Source organism: Paramacrobiotus metropolitanus, unplaced genomic scaffold (genome assembly GCF_019649055.1).
Source record: "Paramacrobiotus metropolitanus isolate TYO unplaced genomic scaffold, Prichtersi_v1.0 Parri_scaffold0000030, whole genome shotgun sequence".
Taxonomy (NCBI): Eukaryota; Metazoa; Tardigrada; class Eutardigrada; order Parachela; family Macrobiotidae; genus Paramacrobiotus; species Paramacrobiotus metropolitanus.
The window spans coordinates 233,378-253,362 of NW_026570250.1; the positions used below are offsets into that span (position 1 = coordinate 233,378).

General features: G+C 39.1%; 2 protein-coding genes across 2 annotated transcripts; one reads left to right on the plus strand and one right to left on the minus strand.

Moving 5' to 3' along the window:
• Positions 1-1,250: 1,250 nt before the first annotated feature.
• Positions 1,251-4,894, minus strand: LOC129588669 (uncharacterized). The gene is made up of 8 exons (XM_055483003.1): positions 4,528-4,894; positions 4,319-4,438; positions 4,097-4,237; positions 3,904-3,978; positions 2,104-2,234; positions 1,739-1,815; positions 1,536-1,607; positions 1,251-1,480 (listed from the first exon to the last, which is right to left on the minus strand). The coding sequence occupies exons 1-8, from the start codon at positions 4,577-4,579 to the stop codon at positions 1,264-1,266; spliced, it is 885 nt and encodes a 294-aa protein (XP_055338978.1). The 5' UTR covers positions 4,580-4,894; the 3' UTR covers positions 1,251-1,263.
• Positions 4,895-10,959: 6,065 nt separating this feature from the next.
• LOC129588667 (CLIP-associating protein 1-A-like) lies at positions 10,960-18,956 on the plus strand. Its single transcript, XM_055483000.1, has 22 exons — positions 10,960-11,252; positions 11,814-11,854; positions 12,207-12,309; positions 12,383-12,540; positions 12,770-12,915; positions 13,008-13,143; positions 13,215-13,288; positions 13,418-13,555; positions 13,623-13,808; positions 14,206-14,240; positions 14,328-14,519; positions 14,721-15,040; positions 15,169-15,284; positions 15,351-15,578; positions 15,649-15,961; positions 16,026-16,147; positions 16,292-16,645; positions 16,874-17,123; positions 17,288-17,494; positions 17,705-17,827; positions 17,988-18,031; positions 18,493-18,956. Exons 1-22 carry the CDS (start codon positions 11,225-11,227, stop codon positions 18,563-18,565), a joined length of 3,387 nt encoding a protein of 1,128 aa, XP_055338975.1. The 5' UTR covers positions 10,960-11,224; the 3' UTR covers positions 18,566-18,956.
• Positions 18,957-19,985: the final 1,029 nt, after the last annotated feature.

Genomic DNA, 19,985 nt, shown 5'->3' on the forward strand with positions numbered 1-19,985 from the left:
GATTATAATATTAATAGGAGTATACTGTAACGAGTATATCCATATACAGTATAAGTATGCACAGTACGAGTATATATAACCTCGAATATATATAATGTTGATACGATACGTTACAGTAATAATAATTATATCCTAGCTTAAATATACTGTACCTGACTTGAGATTTTGTGAACCAACGCATTCTGTCACAAAAGCGCTTTTAGAGGCAAGTACCGGCAAGATGCAACATTGAACATGGTGTTATGATAAATACAAATAGCTGGCTTGTGCATACAGCAAATGTTTCAGTTTATCAAAGCGTTATTTAGGCCGGTTGCCTGGGCATAATGCCATTGTATGTACTGTTATTTAGTACTCAAGTAAGTACTCAAGTATTTAGTACTCAAGTAAGAAACTCGCCTCCGCTGTTCTTGTGGTCCACGGCCACTTCATTTGATTTCGAATGACTATCTAAATTCGAACCTGAATCGGTACATCACAATTGCGCAAAAACACTGAGACTTCTGCTTTAAATCTTTCTGTTTCAAGCATTGGGATTTTTTAATGGTAGCTCGGTCACCTGCTCACTTACCGGGCTAACTTAATAGCTCTGTGCATTGGACAGTATTGGTAACTCGGCTCAGTCACTCGTTCACCCAACGAGCCCTGTGCATTTGACAGTAGTAGTAGCTCGGACAATAAAAAACAATAGTAGTGTATCTAATTTAGTGTGAAACGTCATTTTAATTTACGGGTTAGGTGTTGTACTGTTAGTTAAAAAATGGCTGCAGTTATGTAAATGTAGTATGAAAGGGCATTTTAATTTGTTTTAGTAGAGTTTTGGAAGTTTTGGAATATGGGCTTTCAGATTGTGGAAACTGTTTTTGCTATTTCTGTTCGACAAAGCTGGGTTAGCTATCCCTTTTTAACTTTTTTGTGGTAATAAAGATCTACCTATAGAATCTAATTATTTTAGTACGATACTAGTACTATCCTGCGTTTGGTACATCTTGTACATCTGTAATTACTGCGATAATGTAATCATTACAGGTGCAGAATATTAAAATTATTAAAATTAAATAAAATTAATTTTAATAATATTAAAATTATTAAACTTATGCTCGTAATACAGTTGACTTGCAGCTGCCATGGCGCAATACAAAAGCTGTCGTTACCAAACAATTTTTTTTGTTGCATTCATGCGCAGGAATTTACGTGACAAGCTTGTATGGGATTTACAACACGTGATACAAGTACACTCAAAGCTAACAATAAAACGGTACTTTAATAGCGTACTATAATTTTCTTCACATTATGCCCAGTCAAACTTTCAAACGCAGCAGTTCCTTTTTCGGACAACTTAATGCCGGACCTTTTTTGTCCCTTAGCACTTTTGTTTCCGCAGTTGAAACCCCCGCTTACGTTGAACCGATTCGACAATCGCCGGCCAAGGCTTTTTTGAAAGTTCGGCATTGGGACATAATTTTTGCTTGCGCAAAATCTGCAATATTATACAGATCTTTTATTAATGCAACGAGGCTTTGGTGCCGTTGTACCTCTCAAAGAACTGCCAAATCAGGTCACTTTTGAGTTGTGCTGTCTCGCTAGGCAAGAAATTATCGCTAATCCTGAAAAAATTAGATTTTTATCATAGCCACAGAGTATCTTGTAAATACTTTACAAATTCAAAGTTGTAGCTACAATACTAGTAAAATAAGTATAAGCAGTCTCCTGTTGCAATGTTCGCAAATTTATCTACCAGCTGTCCACTTCATCTAGGGGAATAATCCCCTTGTTTCGTCCGGTTGTACTGCCTGACACTTCAGAAATTACATCCTGAAACGAAAGTAATCATGTATGAACTCAAGCAATTAAATAACAAAATAAGCTTTAGTTATAATAAAACGATCAGTTTTTGTAAAGCAAAGCTGATAAATTAGCTTCACTGGTCCTAAATAATAAAACCAGCACAAACTCGGTCTAATGTAAGACAGAGCAGATACCGCAGCTGTCGCCCTATAAATTCCATCCTAAATATCAAGATAATAAAATCTCAGTTACTTATCTTAGTTATGATAACAATTTTAGTTTTTGTGGATACGGCTTTGTTTCTATTTGTTTCACCTGTTCAGAAATTGCCGAAACTTCGTCGCCGCGGAATGAATAATTGTGCGACAGATCCGGAGTGCTTACTTCAGCGGCCGGCGATATTGTGGCAATAGATAAGGAATCAGTTGCACTGACATTCATAAAAGCTAAAGACACACCAAAAAACGAGATCGAATTTTATTATCTTTATTGTGAGATCATTATTTGTAGCATAGAAAAATTAAGTATAGGAACTGCTATAGGTGACACTACACAACCTTTCATTACTTTTTACTCCGTGCACAACCCTCTGCAGTACTTTCTTGCCGTGCATAACCGGTACCTTTCACTCGAACTTTTTGTGCACGACCTTTTACTCCGTACACAAACATTCGGCACTATCTTTATGTGCGTTGCACTACCTTTTAATCTTTAAATTTTTTCACAACAAAGTTTTTTTGGAACTGCCATTTTTTCATTAAGAGCTGTTTTTTCATTAACAGCAAGATTCTTTCGCTTACTCGCAAAGAACACGTTTCGGGCACTCAATAACTTTCAAAAATGCCCATACGAAGAGATCACTTCTGGAGGTTTTTAAAGGGGCCGTTATAAACCCTTTAAAAATTCCCGCTACCCTCCCTCTTTAAGCTCCACCCCGCTGCTTACTGACACGTTAAAAGATTCCCACTCCATTTTTGTTGAATCCGCAATGAAAAGTGGCACAAGAAAAGTCTTTAGAGAATATCAAAACAACTTCCAGAAATAAATCTAAATTTATTTTATGCAACTGCCCACACTTGGCGTGACCACCCTGTATTATATTCCAAACAGTTTGCTGAGATAACGATGTCCGTTCTTCATTTTTGTTTCTGTCCTTCATTTTTGTTCGCACAGGGATTTTGATTTTTGACTAAAACTTGCTGCTTGTGTGCATTGCAAGCCACGCTACTGCTGATCTCAGCGCTTACAGCTAGCTGATATTTGAGAATTCGGCTAATGCTAAGCCAGTGCTTTAGTTGTAAGACAAAGTTGTACAACAAATCGTAGTCTTAAAACGGGAACTACAGTTTTCAAGATGTTGTAGTAATATTTCCACGCCCTGTGTTTCCGGCACCTTTATCGCTCGCAAAATTCTTTCAAAGCTCGCTTCCACAGTATTTCGTGCTTGTGAACGGCTTGCGTCAAATGCATACAGATTTTCTGGTCCGCATTACGACGGGGTTTCTTGGACGTGAACGCTGACGGGCGCACACTTTTGGCCATTTTGTTAATCGGCTTTACCGTTTCTGCAGAGCTGCACACATATACGTACACATATGGTAATTCTGACAAAACTGCCCATTGGCCAGTTTGCCACGATTGGTTTAGAAAGGAAGAAAAGCCCCTCCCTCCTACAACATCAATCTACAAAAAATTTTTTCTGCAACTTTCGCGTCCATACTTTCGAGAATTACAACAAAAATTGCTACAACAAAAGCGGCTCGCGTACATACTTTTTCTACGATTGTTGCAAGATCTCTATTGTTTTCCGAATTACAACTGAGCTAGCATTACTATGAACTAGCATTACTTTTTCTATGATTGTTGTAAGATTTCTAGTGTACTCACAACTGAAATATACGTAGTATAACACCTGTAATCTGCCGCAAAAATAAAAGTGTTATGGAAAGTGATAAGCGTAGTGTATACACAGGTGGTGACCTTAATGCAGACCTTAGTGCAGCTGATAGTAATGGAGTGTACAGTTAACCCGAGTACAAATCGATTGCTATGCTTTCTACCTGCATCGATTGTATATTTTTTTATTTTTATAGATAACGTTTTATTTTATTTTACCTGGAGTCTGGTTGAGCTCGGACGCCAGAACTGATTGGGCTTGAGTTTCCCCTTGTACTTGCACAGTGTCAACCACTACATAAAAGAGTGGTACATTAGTTATCTATACAAAAAAAGTGCATAACAACCAACAAAGTCATGTACAAAGTATTGCGGATAAGTCCTGCAAAGTCTGTCAAGTTAAAAAATGTACCGCATTGTGGAGTCGGAGGCACGACTGGAGGAGCGACAGTATTCCCGTTTTTTTTTAACGCAGCCAGTTTCACGCATGCCTGCAGCTGCGTGTTGGACAGCTCTCTCATGGACTGATCGCCCACTGTGAATGGCTCTAGTCCTATCAAGCGTTGCAACATATTTTTCATTGCCTAGCGTTGAAAACTATTCAGCTACATTATTTGACTGCTTTGCAGCTTACCGCCTTTAGGAACCCAACCGAATTGCCCCGGTTTATCGGTTCCAAAAAATTGCACGTAAACGCCTCGGTTTCTGGCATTCTCCGGTGGCGTTTCAACACACGCCGGCCAGCGGTTATAACCTGCGTTAATTTTTATAGCTAGTTAATAGTAATACTGACAGCTGAAAACCATGGGGAACCTTCCAGTGCACGCTTATCCGTAGCCATACCTTTGATCTTTGCCCAAACGATTTGTCCTACTGGAAAGGGCAACGCTGACATTTTTGCAGTTAATGCCGAAATTACGTTGCTCAAAATGAGAAAACAGAGCAATGTTTCGTGAATTATCAAAAGTTAAAACATGGAGGCGTCAATTCTAAGGATAGTAATAAACACGTCAGAACACCATAACTGCCGAAATTCAGCAAGAGTAAATAATAACAATGGGAAGAATACTGGATAGCCGTGACTGTCTTGTGTATCTATGTACTTATGCCAGCCACCCCAAGATAGGTAGCAGCTTGGTATCCCGACAACGTAAACGAGCGCCCTATACAGCTTACACTAACTACTCGAATGGTCGTTCAAGCAAAACAATATGATTAGTGAATGAGGGATGGTCGTTCAAATAAAACACCCAAAATATTAGTTTCCTCAAAACCGATTTTCTTTCGTTTTTTCTATATTTAATTAAGCAAGATTTGCCCTTTACAGAGCACTTGAAATTTTTAAAGAAGAACTGCATATTACTGACCATGAGTGCATATCTGACCATGAGTACTGACCCGAGTGCATATCTTAAGACTGACCGGAGTGGATACTGTATTGTTGCTCTTAGTTTTAACTCAAGTTTTAACCTTAGTGCTCATCTTAGTTTTATCGAGAGCGGGACCTTAACAGAAACGAACTGCTAGCGCTTAAAGCCAGAGGGAGAAACAAAGCCAGATACTTCAAAAATATTTTGGAAAAGAGTTCCTCCTCCCCCCCCTGCTGTTCAGTCTTAGATTTTCGCATACGAAAAAATTTACGAAGACTGGAAGCAATCTAAGTTTGAACTGGTCGAGGATTTGCGTAGATCGATCATCAAGGAACATGGTCCATAATTTAATTACAAAGAAATCTGGGACATCAAGATTTTAAAAAACAATAACATACTAAAGAAACCTGTAAACGCCATTAGATTCAGCATGATCAGAAACTGTGTCACATGTATTTTATTTCTTTAAAAAAATTATTCTAACCCGTCCCTCCGATGCCGGTTCCGTCAAAACTGGCTCCTGTAAAACTTTTATGTAAGTTTGAAAATAATAGCAGTTCCAGTTGCTTAGAACGCTTAATAAAGTATTAAGTGTGTAGTGTGTACTGTATAATAAGTTTAGTGTACTATAATTATAATATACAGCAATAAACTAAATTCAGAACCATGTTTGAATTTTGCCAGGCTTCGAAGTTGTGGTTTGTGATTGCTATCAAAATACAGACTGTATATCCCATTGAATTGAAAACCTTCACAAAAGTTAAGTGTCCGGAGTATTCGATCTTTTGTTTCTTTTTCCCGCCGCGGTCAGTAGAATGCCGCATTTCTTTATAGTAACGAAAAAAACAAATAATAGTAGCATGAGGTACAAAAATATACAGTACATAGTTGAGTATCCGTAGTATAAATATAAAAATGAGGAAGTCCGAATTTCTGTTTCTATGATATCCTTTAAAACTACCCAATTTTTTAAAAGGGTGTGGCTATTCCTACCACCTCGCACAACCTTTGGCTATTCTCACGATTTTTAACCACCTTTTGGCTATTCGTACCACCTTTTAAGAATTAACTCTAACACCACCTTTTGACTATTACCACCGCCTCTGCACACCTCTTTTGGCTATTCTCACCTCTTTATTGCATTTTTTACACCGTAAGTTTTATAAAAGACTTCATGACAAAAGGTCAAAGCTTTGCCGTTAGGGGCGAATTTTTTTTACGGTTGGGGCTGCCGCCGGCCGGAAAAGTATCTAGGCGCATCTTATCCGTGCTGCAGCTGTTTGCCAAACGTTCTCGCATCTTCTTATTGCTGAGTTTGGCTTTTCCCGGTAGACGCTGGTAAATGATTTCAACTGCAAAAGCAATGGCGAAAACGCCACAGTCGTATCCATTTTTTTGCTGCTGTACCCGAGAAAGCAGAATGTCGATCGACTGGCCTTCTTGAAAGTTTAGTAGCTTTTTATTCACTCGCACTCGCACTTTTTTTAATTCACTCGCGATTCTGTCAGTTCACGGACTTCTACAACTTTTTTCGGATCCAACCGTCGATTTTCCAGCACATTTTGCAAACCATCCTTGGTAAGAGGATGGTTATGCCGCATACGTATTTTGCTTAGTAATGATGAGGCGGTGTTCTTTCAGCCGTGCCGGCCGCTGCGGTTAGAGTGGCATTGCATTCCGCTCGCCGGGTGTGCTGGAATGGTCTTTTCCCAGGTTTTTTAGCGTCATGCACTTTGTGGCGGATGCAGTCATATTTAACTGACTTGTATCTCATGATTTTGCACTTGCTAGTACTTGTTTATACCGGCAAGTAATATCGGGTTTACATTTCCCGGCTTCTAAAGGTCGTGCGTTTTAACGCATAACGTTATACAAATATGATTTTACAATCAGTTTATAAAAGAAAGATCTTCGTAGCAACTTAAAGTATTTATAAACATAATAATATTATTAAAATATGTAAGGAGGTGGAAATAGTCGAAAGGACATGTAAAAAGGTGGTGACAATAGCCAAACGTGGTGGCAAAAATATTTTTAAAAAGGGGTGCGAATAGCCAAAAGGTGGTGAAAGGTCGTGAGACCTTTTTAAAAATCAATCAGAAAAATTAAACTTTTTTGAATCGTTGTCCTAGAATTAACTATCTAACTAAGTAAGGCTTTAGCCTAACAATGGTAAGCCCGTTTCGTCTTGCACTTAATTAGACCAGAGCCCTAACCCGAGTGCTAACGTTAGTTCTAACCAAAGTAAAAACCCGAATGCTGACCTTAGTTTTCACCATAGTATTAACCCGAATGCTCATGCTAGTGTTGTCGGAAGGATATCCTTTAGTGGAAGTGGTAATATAGATATTTTAGAATTCTTTGTAAGCGTGTTTTGGTAGGAGGAAAACGGTCCTTGAATTTTTTATTTTAAACAAAAAACAGTTTTGTAATGCTTCCATTGTCTGAAAGTGTAACATACGGAAAGTTATCTGAAAAAAGATTCATTTGTGATTTGGCCAAATAAAACTTAGCACGAATGAGAGAAATTCTTCTATTCTTCTTCATCTACGAGGCATATGTCGATATCTGGTACTTTTTACAATTCACAAAATGTTCCACACGCTAGTCAGATTAGAACGATAATAACAGAAAATCGGGTATCTGTTATCTGGGTCGATACGTTTTGCGCTTTGCTTTTTAAGCCCTCCTTTTGACAGAAACTAAAATTTCTAATTTCAAATAATATTAATTATTTTCGTGCTTAGACTTGCGCTTAGGCACTGAAAAACAACAACTTCCAATGGATTTTGTAGCAGATTGGATGTGTAAACGCTGCCACTGAGCTCGACGCTGAAGTCCATAAAATGAACCGAAGTGCGTGAATAGCACCCATCCAATCCCTCCAGGAGGATTAGATCAGCCGTGATGTTTAGGTGTTGATTTGACGCGTGCCTGTGCTCTGATCCAATCCTGCTGGAGGGTTGGGATCTGAGTTATTCACTTAATTCGGTTCATTTTACGCACTTTGCGTCTCGCGCTCAGTAGCAGTGTTTACAGCTGTACACGTCTCGACATCCATTGGAATTTGTGGTTTCTTGGTGTGTGTTGCATTCGGTTTTCGCAATCAGGTAATCAATGTTTTAAAAAAGTCATCCAAGTTATCACAATGTTCTTTTTTTGATAAAATTTATGTTTACATCCACTGATATCCGAAAGGTTCCAATTTACCACGGGAAAACTAAAATATAATATGAAATACTGGCACCTGCAGCAATATCGTAAAAACAAGTTCCTTATGAAAATTCAGCGACATGGAAACAGTAGCTTGTGGATCTTGAGCCACAAGGTTTCGTAGTTTTTGTATTTCTTTGCTGAAAACTACATAAGGAATATTGTTGGACATATTGCTGGAAAGGCTCATTATGATGCTCCCCAGTCCTACAACAGCGGTAGTGAAATCAAGATGATAAAGCACACCTCATTCCATTTGTAATATGCTTCGGCTTGCCAGGACACGTTTGCAAATAGCTAAAATTTTAAGCATAAAACACTGTTAAAAAACATATTTTTTGTCAGCAGAAACTTTTGACAGAACTAAGATGAACACTCGGGTTAAGACTACGCTTAAAACTAAGATCAGTAATTCTGATAATACTCTGATAAAACTAATATTTATACTCAGGTTTTCAAACCTCAGATAGCTTAGTGTTTGCGAACTCTGGTTATTTCTCCCAAAAACTCAAAAATTCCTCCGTCCACAAAATGTTTTAAACCTAATTGAATTTATTATTATGTTCACCAGTGAAGTTTATTCAGCCAGAAATACACTATAACAGAAGTTAGGCACTATAACAGAACTTCAAATTTAAAAATTCAAAGAAAATTTAATGGTATTATACATTTTATTTTGTAATATCTGTTTTTTGGCAAACCAAAGGAATACTAGAAACTGAAAATGACGAAATGACGTAATTGCAAAAAAATATACGACATTACTAATGACGAGGATTTAAAGCCTGAGTTTTGAATTGTTTGCACATTTAATTTTGCGCCGTCATTTTTCACAACAATTTTTCATCCTGCACGTTTGCTAAATCTGTTGTCTTGAAACAGTAAATATGCGTTGACCAAACAGTTATATTTCAATTGAGAAAGATTATTAGAGAAAAAAAAGCAGAAAATAAAAAGTTATCTTAGCATACCATTTTTCTGGTTAAATATTTCGAAAAAAATGTATATTTTTTTGTTTTTAGCTGATGTTGGAAGTAAAAGAGGCTAGCGCTACGCTACTATATACTTCCACTGCCGAGTAGCAGAGCGTTTCAAATGTAATGGAAATTGTTGCAAAATTGTTTTAGAACGCATTATAGGTATTATACGCAATTATTCCGTTGGTCTGAAACTTTTGCCAACACTACTATGAGCACTCGGGTTAAGACTATGCTTTGAACTAGTATCACCACTCAAGTTTATACGTTGATCAAAACTAGCATTAGTACTCGGGTTAACACTCTCGTTAAAGCTAACACGAACATCTTTATTTGTACACCAAATATCATTCAATAATTCAGGAATCGTTAATGTTTCGCTACACATAATTATTTTTGCAAAATGCTTATGAAAAACAATTTTTCGCGGACGCTTTGGCATGAGAAAAATTTGGTACAAAAACATTTTGCTGAATCGCTACACAGACATTCGGCATGCTACTGTCTTTTGTTTACGCTCTAATCTATAATCTCATTAGAATGTTTTCCTAAGTTTTTTATATTTTACTTGTTTTTGTTAGCTTTTCTTGTGTTTTCTGAATATATTTTCGTGGTGTTCATAAGATTATTAGCTTTTTTGGCTGGCTTTAGTTTTTTTTTAATCCAGTATGTTTTTAACTTTTCAAGCTTTGTTAAAATTGTTTTTAAGCCAAATTGTGCTATGCTAAAATTGGTATATGCGGAAGAGTTTTATGCCCTTATGTTCTTATTCCGAAATGTACGTATATCATGCGCCTTCCCTGCGTAGATGTTACTAAAAGCATTTTCAACGAAAAGGTTGATTTCAGTATTCTTAATGAAAAAAAAACGAAAGTTTATTTGAGTTATAGTTCCGAAGAAGATTTGCAGAAAAAGATCGAGAGTCAGTTTGTCGAAAGGTTTTTGAGTCTGTTGATAAACCAGAGTTTTAACCAGAGTAGTTTATAACCGAGTATAAACCTTAGTAATCTTGTTAGTCCAGATCAAAGTCTTAACCTGCACACATTAGTATCGTCAAAAGTTTTACTTGACTGGAGGTTGTAAGTTAGATTTGGGTTTTCAAGCTCATTTTGGAATTTCTGACTTTTATTTTGTGCGGGCGCGATTTGCAATGTCCGTTTAATTGGTTTGGAAAAGAACCGTCAGGGATAAATTTTGATTGCGTAGCATAACTTTTATAAATACTGTGCGTTAATGTATAAATATAATGGTTGCCTTGTATAAATTGTTTACTCGTGAAATATTATAGCACAGTAATGGTAAAATAAACATTCAATAAACATTTATATGAAGTAGTGCAACAGTGTATGCAAATTTGTGGATCAGTGTATAAGTTTCGCTGTACACATGAAGGTTCCTCACACTTAAATAAGAACTAATCTGAAAATGCGCATTTACAATTATAATTCAAAAATTTGATTAAGCAGTCGGCGATGATATTATTTGTTGAGATCCGAAATAAAAAACTTTGATTTTACCTTGTTGCATCACTAACATAGACGCGGCACAGCTACAATTTCCAATGGATTTCATGCGAGAGTGGAATTGTAATTGCTGTACTGAGCACGAGACGTTAAGTGCACAGAATGAACCGAATTAGGTGAATAACTCAGATCCCAACCCTCCAGCAGGATTGGATCAGAGCACAGACACGCGTGTTGATTTGGGCCAATGAGTCATGCGCATTTATTCATTGGAGCCTCCTCCTTCGCACCAGTCAATGAAGTGCAAGTCTGCCAGAATCTTGAGAGACTCTTGCGATGCCTGATGCCAGCGATGGTGTGTGACTTGGTGAAACTGAATTCTGTGTTTATGGTTTCCTGACTGATTTATGGCTGGGAATGATGGTTTTATAATTTTATCTCAACAAAATCGACGTTGTGCTCAACAATAAGGATATTTCCATCAGCGTTTAGGATTTGTGTCGGTGGATCAAAGGAAATGGCGAAACCTGATGCCAAACCAAAAGGTAAGAAAGATCGCAGTGTACGTGGGCACATTATGTTGGGCAATAAAATGTTTTCTTTTTTGTTGAATGCTTGTTCTCAACGTCGCAGTTTTTATCCATTTCTTCGGAATCAACGGTTGTTGTATCGTTCAATGGCTGGGGTATTCCAGCTTTGAAGGCAATAACATGTTTGCAGTTGTTATTTAGAGTGGACCAACCTGTCCCGCAGGTTGAATGACACTAATATAAAAATTGGCATGAATTTGTTTTGGTTTAGCGCTATGCCTTTAAGAGGTTAATGAGTCATCTGGTTAAGTCCCGTATTTGTTTTTTTGTTTCATAGTTTAAATAATTAATAAGCAATCAGTAAGTGCTAAGATGCTATTTAATTTTCATTCGATGCAAAAGCAGCTAAACCACGGTTACAACTTACAAGTTGAAACTACACTACGGGTTGTGCCGTACGACGTGAATTGTTGAAAATCGGTATACGTATAGATATGTTGTGTTTGATATCAGATTCATCTCCCAGCTTGCATTTTGTATTTAAACCTTTATAGTTTATCATTATTTATTGTGCAGGGTTTCCACAGGAAGCGGTGGACGAAAGTGATTTTATAAAGGTAAATAACTGCCAGAAAATTTATTTATAATGTAGATGGGTGGAATTATCTTAGCCGTTTCAAATCTGTATACCGGTATTACTTATGTACTATCTTAACTTATTATACAATACAACTTTAGGTGCATATCTGGAAAATTGTTAAACAGCATTTGTTTGTTTATTTACGTTTCTTAAGCATTGGATGTCCGTTATTTAGCAATGCGTTTTGTCTTTAAAAGGCAAATGCATTTTACAAAATTTTAACGTAGAGATTGTGTGATTGAAATTTGGTCATAGCCGAAAACGGAAGGAATAGTCGGTTTTGCTCAACAAAAATACATTCATAGCGAAAAAATATGTTGTATTTTCAGAGTGCGGTTAATAAAAGTGCCAGTCGTGCTCAGAGCGTTCCCCCAAAGCCCCGAAATGCATTCGGTTTGCCCGCACCGAAATCATCTAGCAGCAACGCCCCTAGTAAATAGTTTTCCTTGTGTTGACTTACATGCATCGCTTTGTTTGTTTATGCAATTTGTTGCTGTATTTATAGAAGAAGCTGGGGCTGTTGATGAAGAGCAGTTTCGCGAAGCTTTCACAGAGTGTCCACGGTTGTCCATCTCGTCCGGTGCTGAAGTGGAGTCGGAACTTACAAAAATTAAAGATAGTCTTTCTAATCCTAAAGAAGATTGGGAGAAAAGGGTCGATCAGGTGAGCCGGTAATGTGCTACCAACCGTTTTGGTGTAACTTTGATGTTGCTATGCCTTGATGGCGAAAGTCTGTCTCTGTTAGAAGGTTAATTTTTTGAGACTGTCGTTTTGTTTTTGGTTCACATGTTTTTTTTTAGAATACGTCGAGATTAAGTAAAATTTTAATGCATTTGACCACTATTTTCCTTTTCAAAGTGGCAAAGCAAACTTACATTTAGTTTTTATTTAGCTTAAGCGTTTACGCGGTGTTGTTATCGCTGGAGCGGCCGATTACAAAGAATACGCAGCTACAATGAAATTTGTGGATTTAGCCCTGCAAGTTGCCGTCAAAGATCTTCGCTCGCAGGTTGTCCGCGAAGCTTGTGTAACCCTCTCGTAAGTTCGCCAGACATTCCCAGACAGTGGCGACGCGCTGCTTATTTATTATTGTTCAGTGATTAATGTTATCGTTCGTTTGTGCTGTGTAGGTTTATGGCTGAAAAGCTGGGAATGCGCTTTGAGCGTACTGCCGAATTAACGCTTCCATCATTAGTCTTACTTATTCCAAATTCAGCGAAAGTTATGTCAACGTCTGGAATTATTGGAATCCGCTTCATTTTGGGCGTATGTTTATTTTTAACAGTGTACATATGTGAAACTGATCCTTCTAAATTAATTGCACCACATTTTTATAGAATGTGCATTCATCTAAACTGGTCCCCATAATTACCAACGAATTTATGACGTCGAAGTCGAAAGACATTAGAAGGTACGGTATGAACATGAGTTATTAACCAAATGGACAGTTGTTGTCGTGGGCGTGCATGGATCACTGCACTCGTATTCAGCAGTTTACAGATATATCGTCATATACGAGTATTTTCTAATATCTTTGCAGATATTGCTGCGAGTTTATTGGTCTTATATTGGCAAAATTTCCTAAACAAGCCTTGGAGAAGCACGTTACTCTTTTACAAGAGGCCATTAAGAAAGGGATGGCTGACGCGGATTCGGAAGCGCGAGCGCTAGCCCGCCAGTACGATAATGAACCGTTAGCTCGAAGTAAATGTACTAGCAGCTTTGTAAATTTTCATTTGAATTAGGGCCTTTTTTGGCTTCAAAAAGCACTTCCGAGCGCAGGCGGATAATTTATTTAAAGATCTGGATCCCATGAAGCAGCGTTATCTTGAGGAAGGAATGTCGCGGAGTACGAGTCAGAATTCATTGAAATCTGGCGCTGCTCTTTCACTTGCACCCAGCAGCAAGATACCAATTACCGGCAACCTAGGGTAGGTGAACAATGCGGAAACGTCACAGGGTGTTTGTGTACAGACTGCAGTAAACAGTCAAATATATGCACATTCCGGTGATGCACATGTTGATTTATGGCCCTAGCTTCGCATCCAATTATGGTGATCACGCTGTGCGTGAGAAAGCTCATGGTTGCTCAGATGATGCGTTAAGTTCAGTGATTAAGTTATGGTGCCATGTTTTCATTACTTCCTCAAGGCGAGTTACTTATCTCCTTTGATAACTTTTGCGATTGGTTTTGATGAAAAATTTCGTTAAAATTTGAAGACATTTTACTAGTTCTAGTAGTTAAGTACGAGAATGTTTTAAGTGGAGCCAGTTTGCAGTTATTTGTCATGTTCTTATATCGGTTTTCTAACTGCTCCTTTTTTGCAGCGTGGAATGTGCTTTGCGCATGGGAAATGATCAAGGTGAATTTAAAGCTCGGAGGATGAGATGACAACGATAAGCTATTAATTTGGGCACTGTGATATAAAATGTCTGATTGTCTCTGACAGTGGAGAGCGTTTCTGCCCCTACCGAATCGAAAGCTCGTTCCAGCAGTGCCATTGATATGGCCGCTGCCCGTCGTGCTAAAGCGAAACTACTTTCGTCTGGAACACGAACTCTGCGTCCGCCAACACGACCGGCACCACCACCGACATCGCGCGGAAGAAACCAGTCCACTAGCGCTGTATCGCACTCTCAGCGTAGGCGAAACTGACTTTAACTTATTTTAGTGGCTTATTTTCCAATCGTTATCGTAATTTCCTGCTTCTTTTCTGCACGTTTTTGAAAGCAACCGCCATAAGTAATGCTAAAATAATGTGAAAGTGTCTGAACAAATAATTACGTTTGCATCCCCGAATTATCATGGTTGACCTAGTTGTACTTAGATGTTGATGTTGCAGCGGGAAGCCGATCGACTTCGCCATCAAATGCACGCTACGCGAATACTTTGAAGCGTACTCCAGGGCACGCCAGTAAAGACGTCAGTCGAGATTCCAGTCCTGTGCGCACAGCTGGAAAGGTTCGCACTAATTCCTCATTTCGCTACGGAACGCAGCGCAAAGCTGCCGGTGGCGATGCGTCTGGACCAAACTCACGACGACCCAGTCAAAGTCTGGACCAATCCAACTACCATAGCGATGACGAGAGCGAGACATCCAGCTTAGCTTCCGAACATTCTCTGGGATCACACGTGCGATCTCGTCCAGGCAATCAGTCTGATGTGAGTTTGGCCGTTCCATGTAGAGTATCTTGGTTTGTGCATGTTTATATGGAGTATTGTGGTTTGCCACGGCATTTTGTTTTTCTTGTGGCCAAATGGATTGAAATTTGTTTTTGGATTCTGAACAGATCAAGGAGACCATTCCAGATATCATTAATCAGCTTAACAGCGGAAATTGGACAACCAAACGAGATGGATTAAATGGTTTGCGCCGGTACATTCAAAATGGAGCCAGGCATTTATCGTACGTCCAGATTTTGAAACTTCTTGGTTCAGGCATTGTCTAATGGGCTGTTGTACCGGCTGATAGGCGTTCGGAGCTGGAATCGATTTGTTCCACTTTCACGAGAATGATGAATGATCCGACTACCAAAGTAATTGGATTATTTTTGGACACTTTGCAAGAATTCGTGAATGCCTACAAACTGGAGCTGGGGTCGTGGTCGTACACCTTGATTACCAAACTTTTGACCAAGCAAGGCGCTGACCTTGTCCCGACGGTGCAGGCGAAAATCGAGAGCCTTTTTGACCTGATCAGGTAACGATTTACTGGTGATTTATTTAAGCCCCCTGGATTTTCCACGCGATTTATATGCGGTTTTTTTAAGGTCATCGTTTCCTGCGGAAAGTCAGTTCCAGCATGTCGTGAGGTACATCACCGACCAGACGCAAACTCCCAACGTCCGCGTTAAAGCCGCTGTGCTAAATTTCCTGACAAAATTGATCCAGAATTGTATGCAATCCAGTGATCTAAAAAATTCCAGTTCCTCTCGTCTCGGTGTAACCAGAATAATTAATTGGACGATTGATGGAAAAACACCGGAAATTCGACAGAAGTCACAACAAGTTCTGCATGCCTTGCGACAGTTAAATGAGGATGAATTCATGCAGATGGTTAACACGCTGGATGAGTATCTCCGAGTGAGCACAAATGGTAGCGCATGGTTATTTGCGATATTTTTTGCATTGATACTTTGAATTTTAGGAAGCGGCGATGAAGTTAATTAATGGTTATCCACGGCGTCCGTCGGGTTTGTTGGACGACGTTACTCTTTCACCAGTTGTTCCTCTCAGATCTTCTCCCATGACGCGAATGTCACCGGCAAGGTTTGTTTAGAAACGTTGCACCATTTATATATAATTTTTGATCATTTACAAATTTTTGAGGCGACTGCCATGGTGGGGTTTCACTGGTCCCTCAACTATTTGTACTCTTTATTGTCCATTATATGTTGTATTCTTTTTAATTAGGCATGTTCCGGCACCCAAAGGCACAACTCCCGTTGGATCTCCTTCCCAGCTATCTTCATCAGGGAATGACGAAAATGTCAACCCCGATGTTTCTGTTCCCAGTATTCATCATACGCCGAAGGACCTTCAGAAATTTGGAAATAAAAGTGCATCGCCCCGGAGTGTCAGTATTGGATCGACTGAGCGGCGGCGACAGGTTCGTCAACACTCTGAACCCCCGGAACCTGTCACCCCCAAAACCAAATGGTTTCCTCAGTACGAAAATTATTCCATTGTTCCTGTCTACGCAAGTATAGAGGAACAGAAACTGTATTTGTCAACACTCCCGGAGCGGTTGAATGAAATGCACCCCGAGTAAGGCAGTAAAATTCTCTATGGCGCAAAATAAATTTTAAGTGTGTTTAATGTTCTAGTTTTAGATTCATAAATAATTGTTATTCTTCAGAGATCTACCGTAACAGTGACAATACAGAGTTGTAGAGCATGATCAAGGTTTTTTTTGCAGTTGACTAAGGGTTTCGTTCGCATCGCACTATGGGTTATAGTGCTGAGTGTTGACATCGTTTTGTTGCTTTTTTACAGAGATCAGTTCCTGATCTTTCGACATCTCCATGAATTTATGCCTTTAGTTTCCGAGTCTGTTTGGGAAGAGCAGTTTTCCAATGTGCTTCCATTTTTATATGAACATTTCCCCAGCGTCAAGAATGATTTACAGGCTTGGTCGTTGGCATGCTTTGCTCATCTCATAAAACTGCAGCCCGGACGGATGCGTCAGTATCCCGAATTGACTATTGTCAACATTCTGGAAGTGCAGAAAGGAGCCAACAAAACGGTTCGTATTTTGTTTTCTTGCCTTCTCGTATCTTGAAGACCTTAGCTGACAGCATGGGACAATTCTACTTCTTGTTTTTCTATTTGTACAGAGGGCTATTCAGCCAAATGAGGTCGGCTGTTGCTAAAAATTCTTATAAATCGTAAATAATTGTGAATCTGTAGGTTATAAAATCGGCCGAAGATTGTGGATTTCTGGCATCGCAAACTTTTCCGTGTGACGTGATCGTTAAAATTCTGATTCCTATCATTACGACTCAACCCCATCCAGAAAATGCGGCTGCCGTAAGACTGTTCAGTTTTGTTGCACAACAAGCACCGAAAGAAGATTTGGAGAAAGTCCTTCCGTCTATTGTTCCTCATCTGGTCACGGTACGCGGCTGCTTTGCTTAACTTTTGATTGTTTCGCAGCACCATATACCTAGTGTTACGTGAGAACCGAAATATGAACTAGTGCGTAACATTGTAGTGAATTGTGACATTAGAAAATACTGACGTCATTGCCGACTTGTTGTAGTGGATTTGGCAGTATATTGGCGACCTGTAAAATTTGGTGTTATTTGTCATTGTCTGCTGTCACAGGCGTACGCGGATAACGGGGAGAGCAACATGCGCAAGGAATGCGTTTACGCGTTGATTTATACGCAATTAAAAGTGGGCGAGGAGTTAATGGCTCCCTATTTACAGCCACTGCCGGCTAGCAAGGTAAGCTCCAGTTCACTTTCAGTTTTGTGACGAATGGCTTGGCAGTGTGTGGTTGTTCTTTGCCCTCTTTATGCATCTTCAGTGGTACCTTTGTAATCAGAATGACGGGTGTAAACATAGTTTTGTGGGTGCAAAAATGATAATCATAATTTGATTGTAGGTGCGTTTGTTGCATCTCTACTTGAAACGCATCGTTTCTCCTGGGTAAGTTAAGCGCTACCTGCCTGTTTTTCCGTTTTTTAATCACTGGTCTTTACCACATAATTAGTATGCTCGCATACGTAGTATTATGTTATGCTGTACCTGCCGCGGTTTAGAGCTTTGTGTTTACCTTACTGCATCTGTAACGTTTCAGTGATATTACTGCTTTAGTGTGTACATGTACTGCATTTTCTGTTGAAGAAGCGCAAACACCGTGTTTATTTGGCATCTGTACTGGATACAATTTTACTGCCCGCGCGATTATGGTTAAAAGTTTTAACCATACTAAGATACTTGTACTATTGCGTTTTAACTTAAAACGCAATAGTACAAGTATCTTATAAGTTCTGGCGAGACATTACGAAATCTAGCTTTCGTAATGTCTCGGTTCTGGCTAACTTTAACTGTAATTACAGAAACAAAAAAAAAACACGACAAAAGACATTTAACCTATGTCTTTGCAGGGAATCTCCTAATTCGTCAAACTCGGCTATGGAATCTAATCAGCAGAATGGAAGCATTGACACTACAGTATAGTGGTAGTCGTGTGATTTGTTCGGTCTTATCTAATGGGATTGCGCTGATTTGAGGTTTTCAGGTGGTCTGCAGTGTTTGTGGCTGTCAGTTCTTGGTCATTGTGCAAGTCGGATTTGTGTATGCTGTTCATTGGCATGCGTTTTTTGAGTTTCTTTTTGGTATATGCTTTTTGAGTTTGAAATTGCGCCTGGATTAGCCGGATGTGTATAAACGCGGAAGTCCTTGCAAGTGTGGTTTTTGTGGTGGACTTCCAGAGAGCGTACATTTTAATTTTGTGGGTTTTATGTTTGCAACAAACCGTTTTTTGGGTTTTTTAAAGTGTATGAGAAACCTCTCTCAGTTGGTAGTGCTGTGGATTTAAAGGCGACGAATAAATTATGCGTCATAGTGTCACTGGAGTATGTTATTCCAGTACCGGTAAAATTGACTATTACAAAAACTTTATTTATTTAAATTCAAACATTTTTATCAAAATTTTTTACTTAAATTTTATATTGAAGTATTTACGTACGTACCAAACGTATAAATTTGTGTGAATACCTGCTTGTGTGCGGGCTCGCCGTAGCAGTTGGCAACCAACCAGTTGGTTTATTGTTAGTCATCAACAACCGCACAACTCTCGTAAGTGCGTGAAAAACAGCTGAAGCGGGCGGGAAATCTTGTTAGCACACTTATCCATCTCGAGTGCTAAGCATCTCGTTAAGGACAAGCAATCAGCATGGACACTCGACATCTTTTCTGCAGCTGGTTTGTTTACGTTCAGGATTTCACTTTTGCAAAAAAAGGGAGCAAAATGGTTTCCTTATTATGGCGCTAGGGTTGCCTATATACTGCATACTTGTAGTGTGGCTCTTTTCTTTTTTCTACTTGTCAAGAACCCTTCAACGCAGCGACAACATGTGTTTCTGAATTTGTGGTCACCCGGAAGATCTCAAGAACTGCAACTGGTATTAGAAGCTCATAGCGTTCGGTGTATTAATGTACATTGTCACCTTCAAAAAGCAAAACGAAAAGAATTTATTACTACGTATTGCTCTTCCGCTGGTATATTTGCGAGAAACACTGGATGGCAGGTCATTACGTTCTACCAGAGTCTTCCACTGACCACTAGCAGTAGATCTGCGCAATGCACATAAATAAATTTGTTATTTGACATAAACATACTGAACTGCCAAGGTTTTGTTCAGAAATTCTGGTTTGTATGTACCATCAGGTTACGAAACACATACCTCGATTCAAATTTGAGTGCTCTATTATTCTAATCTGACAGCGTCAGACGTTTTTGCCGCTCACAAACAATTTGCAACTTCGTTCGCGTAGAAGGCGGTTCCGCTGTAACCATCGATTTATTACCCTAAAAGCCGGCGCGGGCAGTACCAACCGGCAACCGTATCGGCGGCAGCCAATGGGCGCAAGCCGT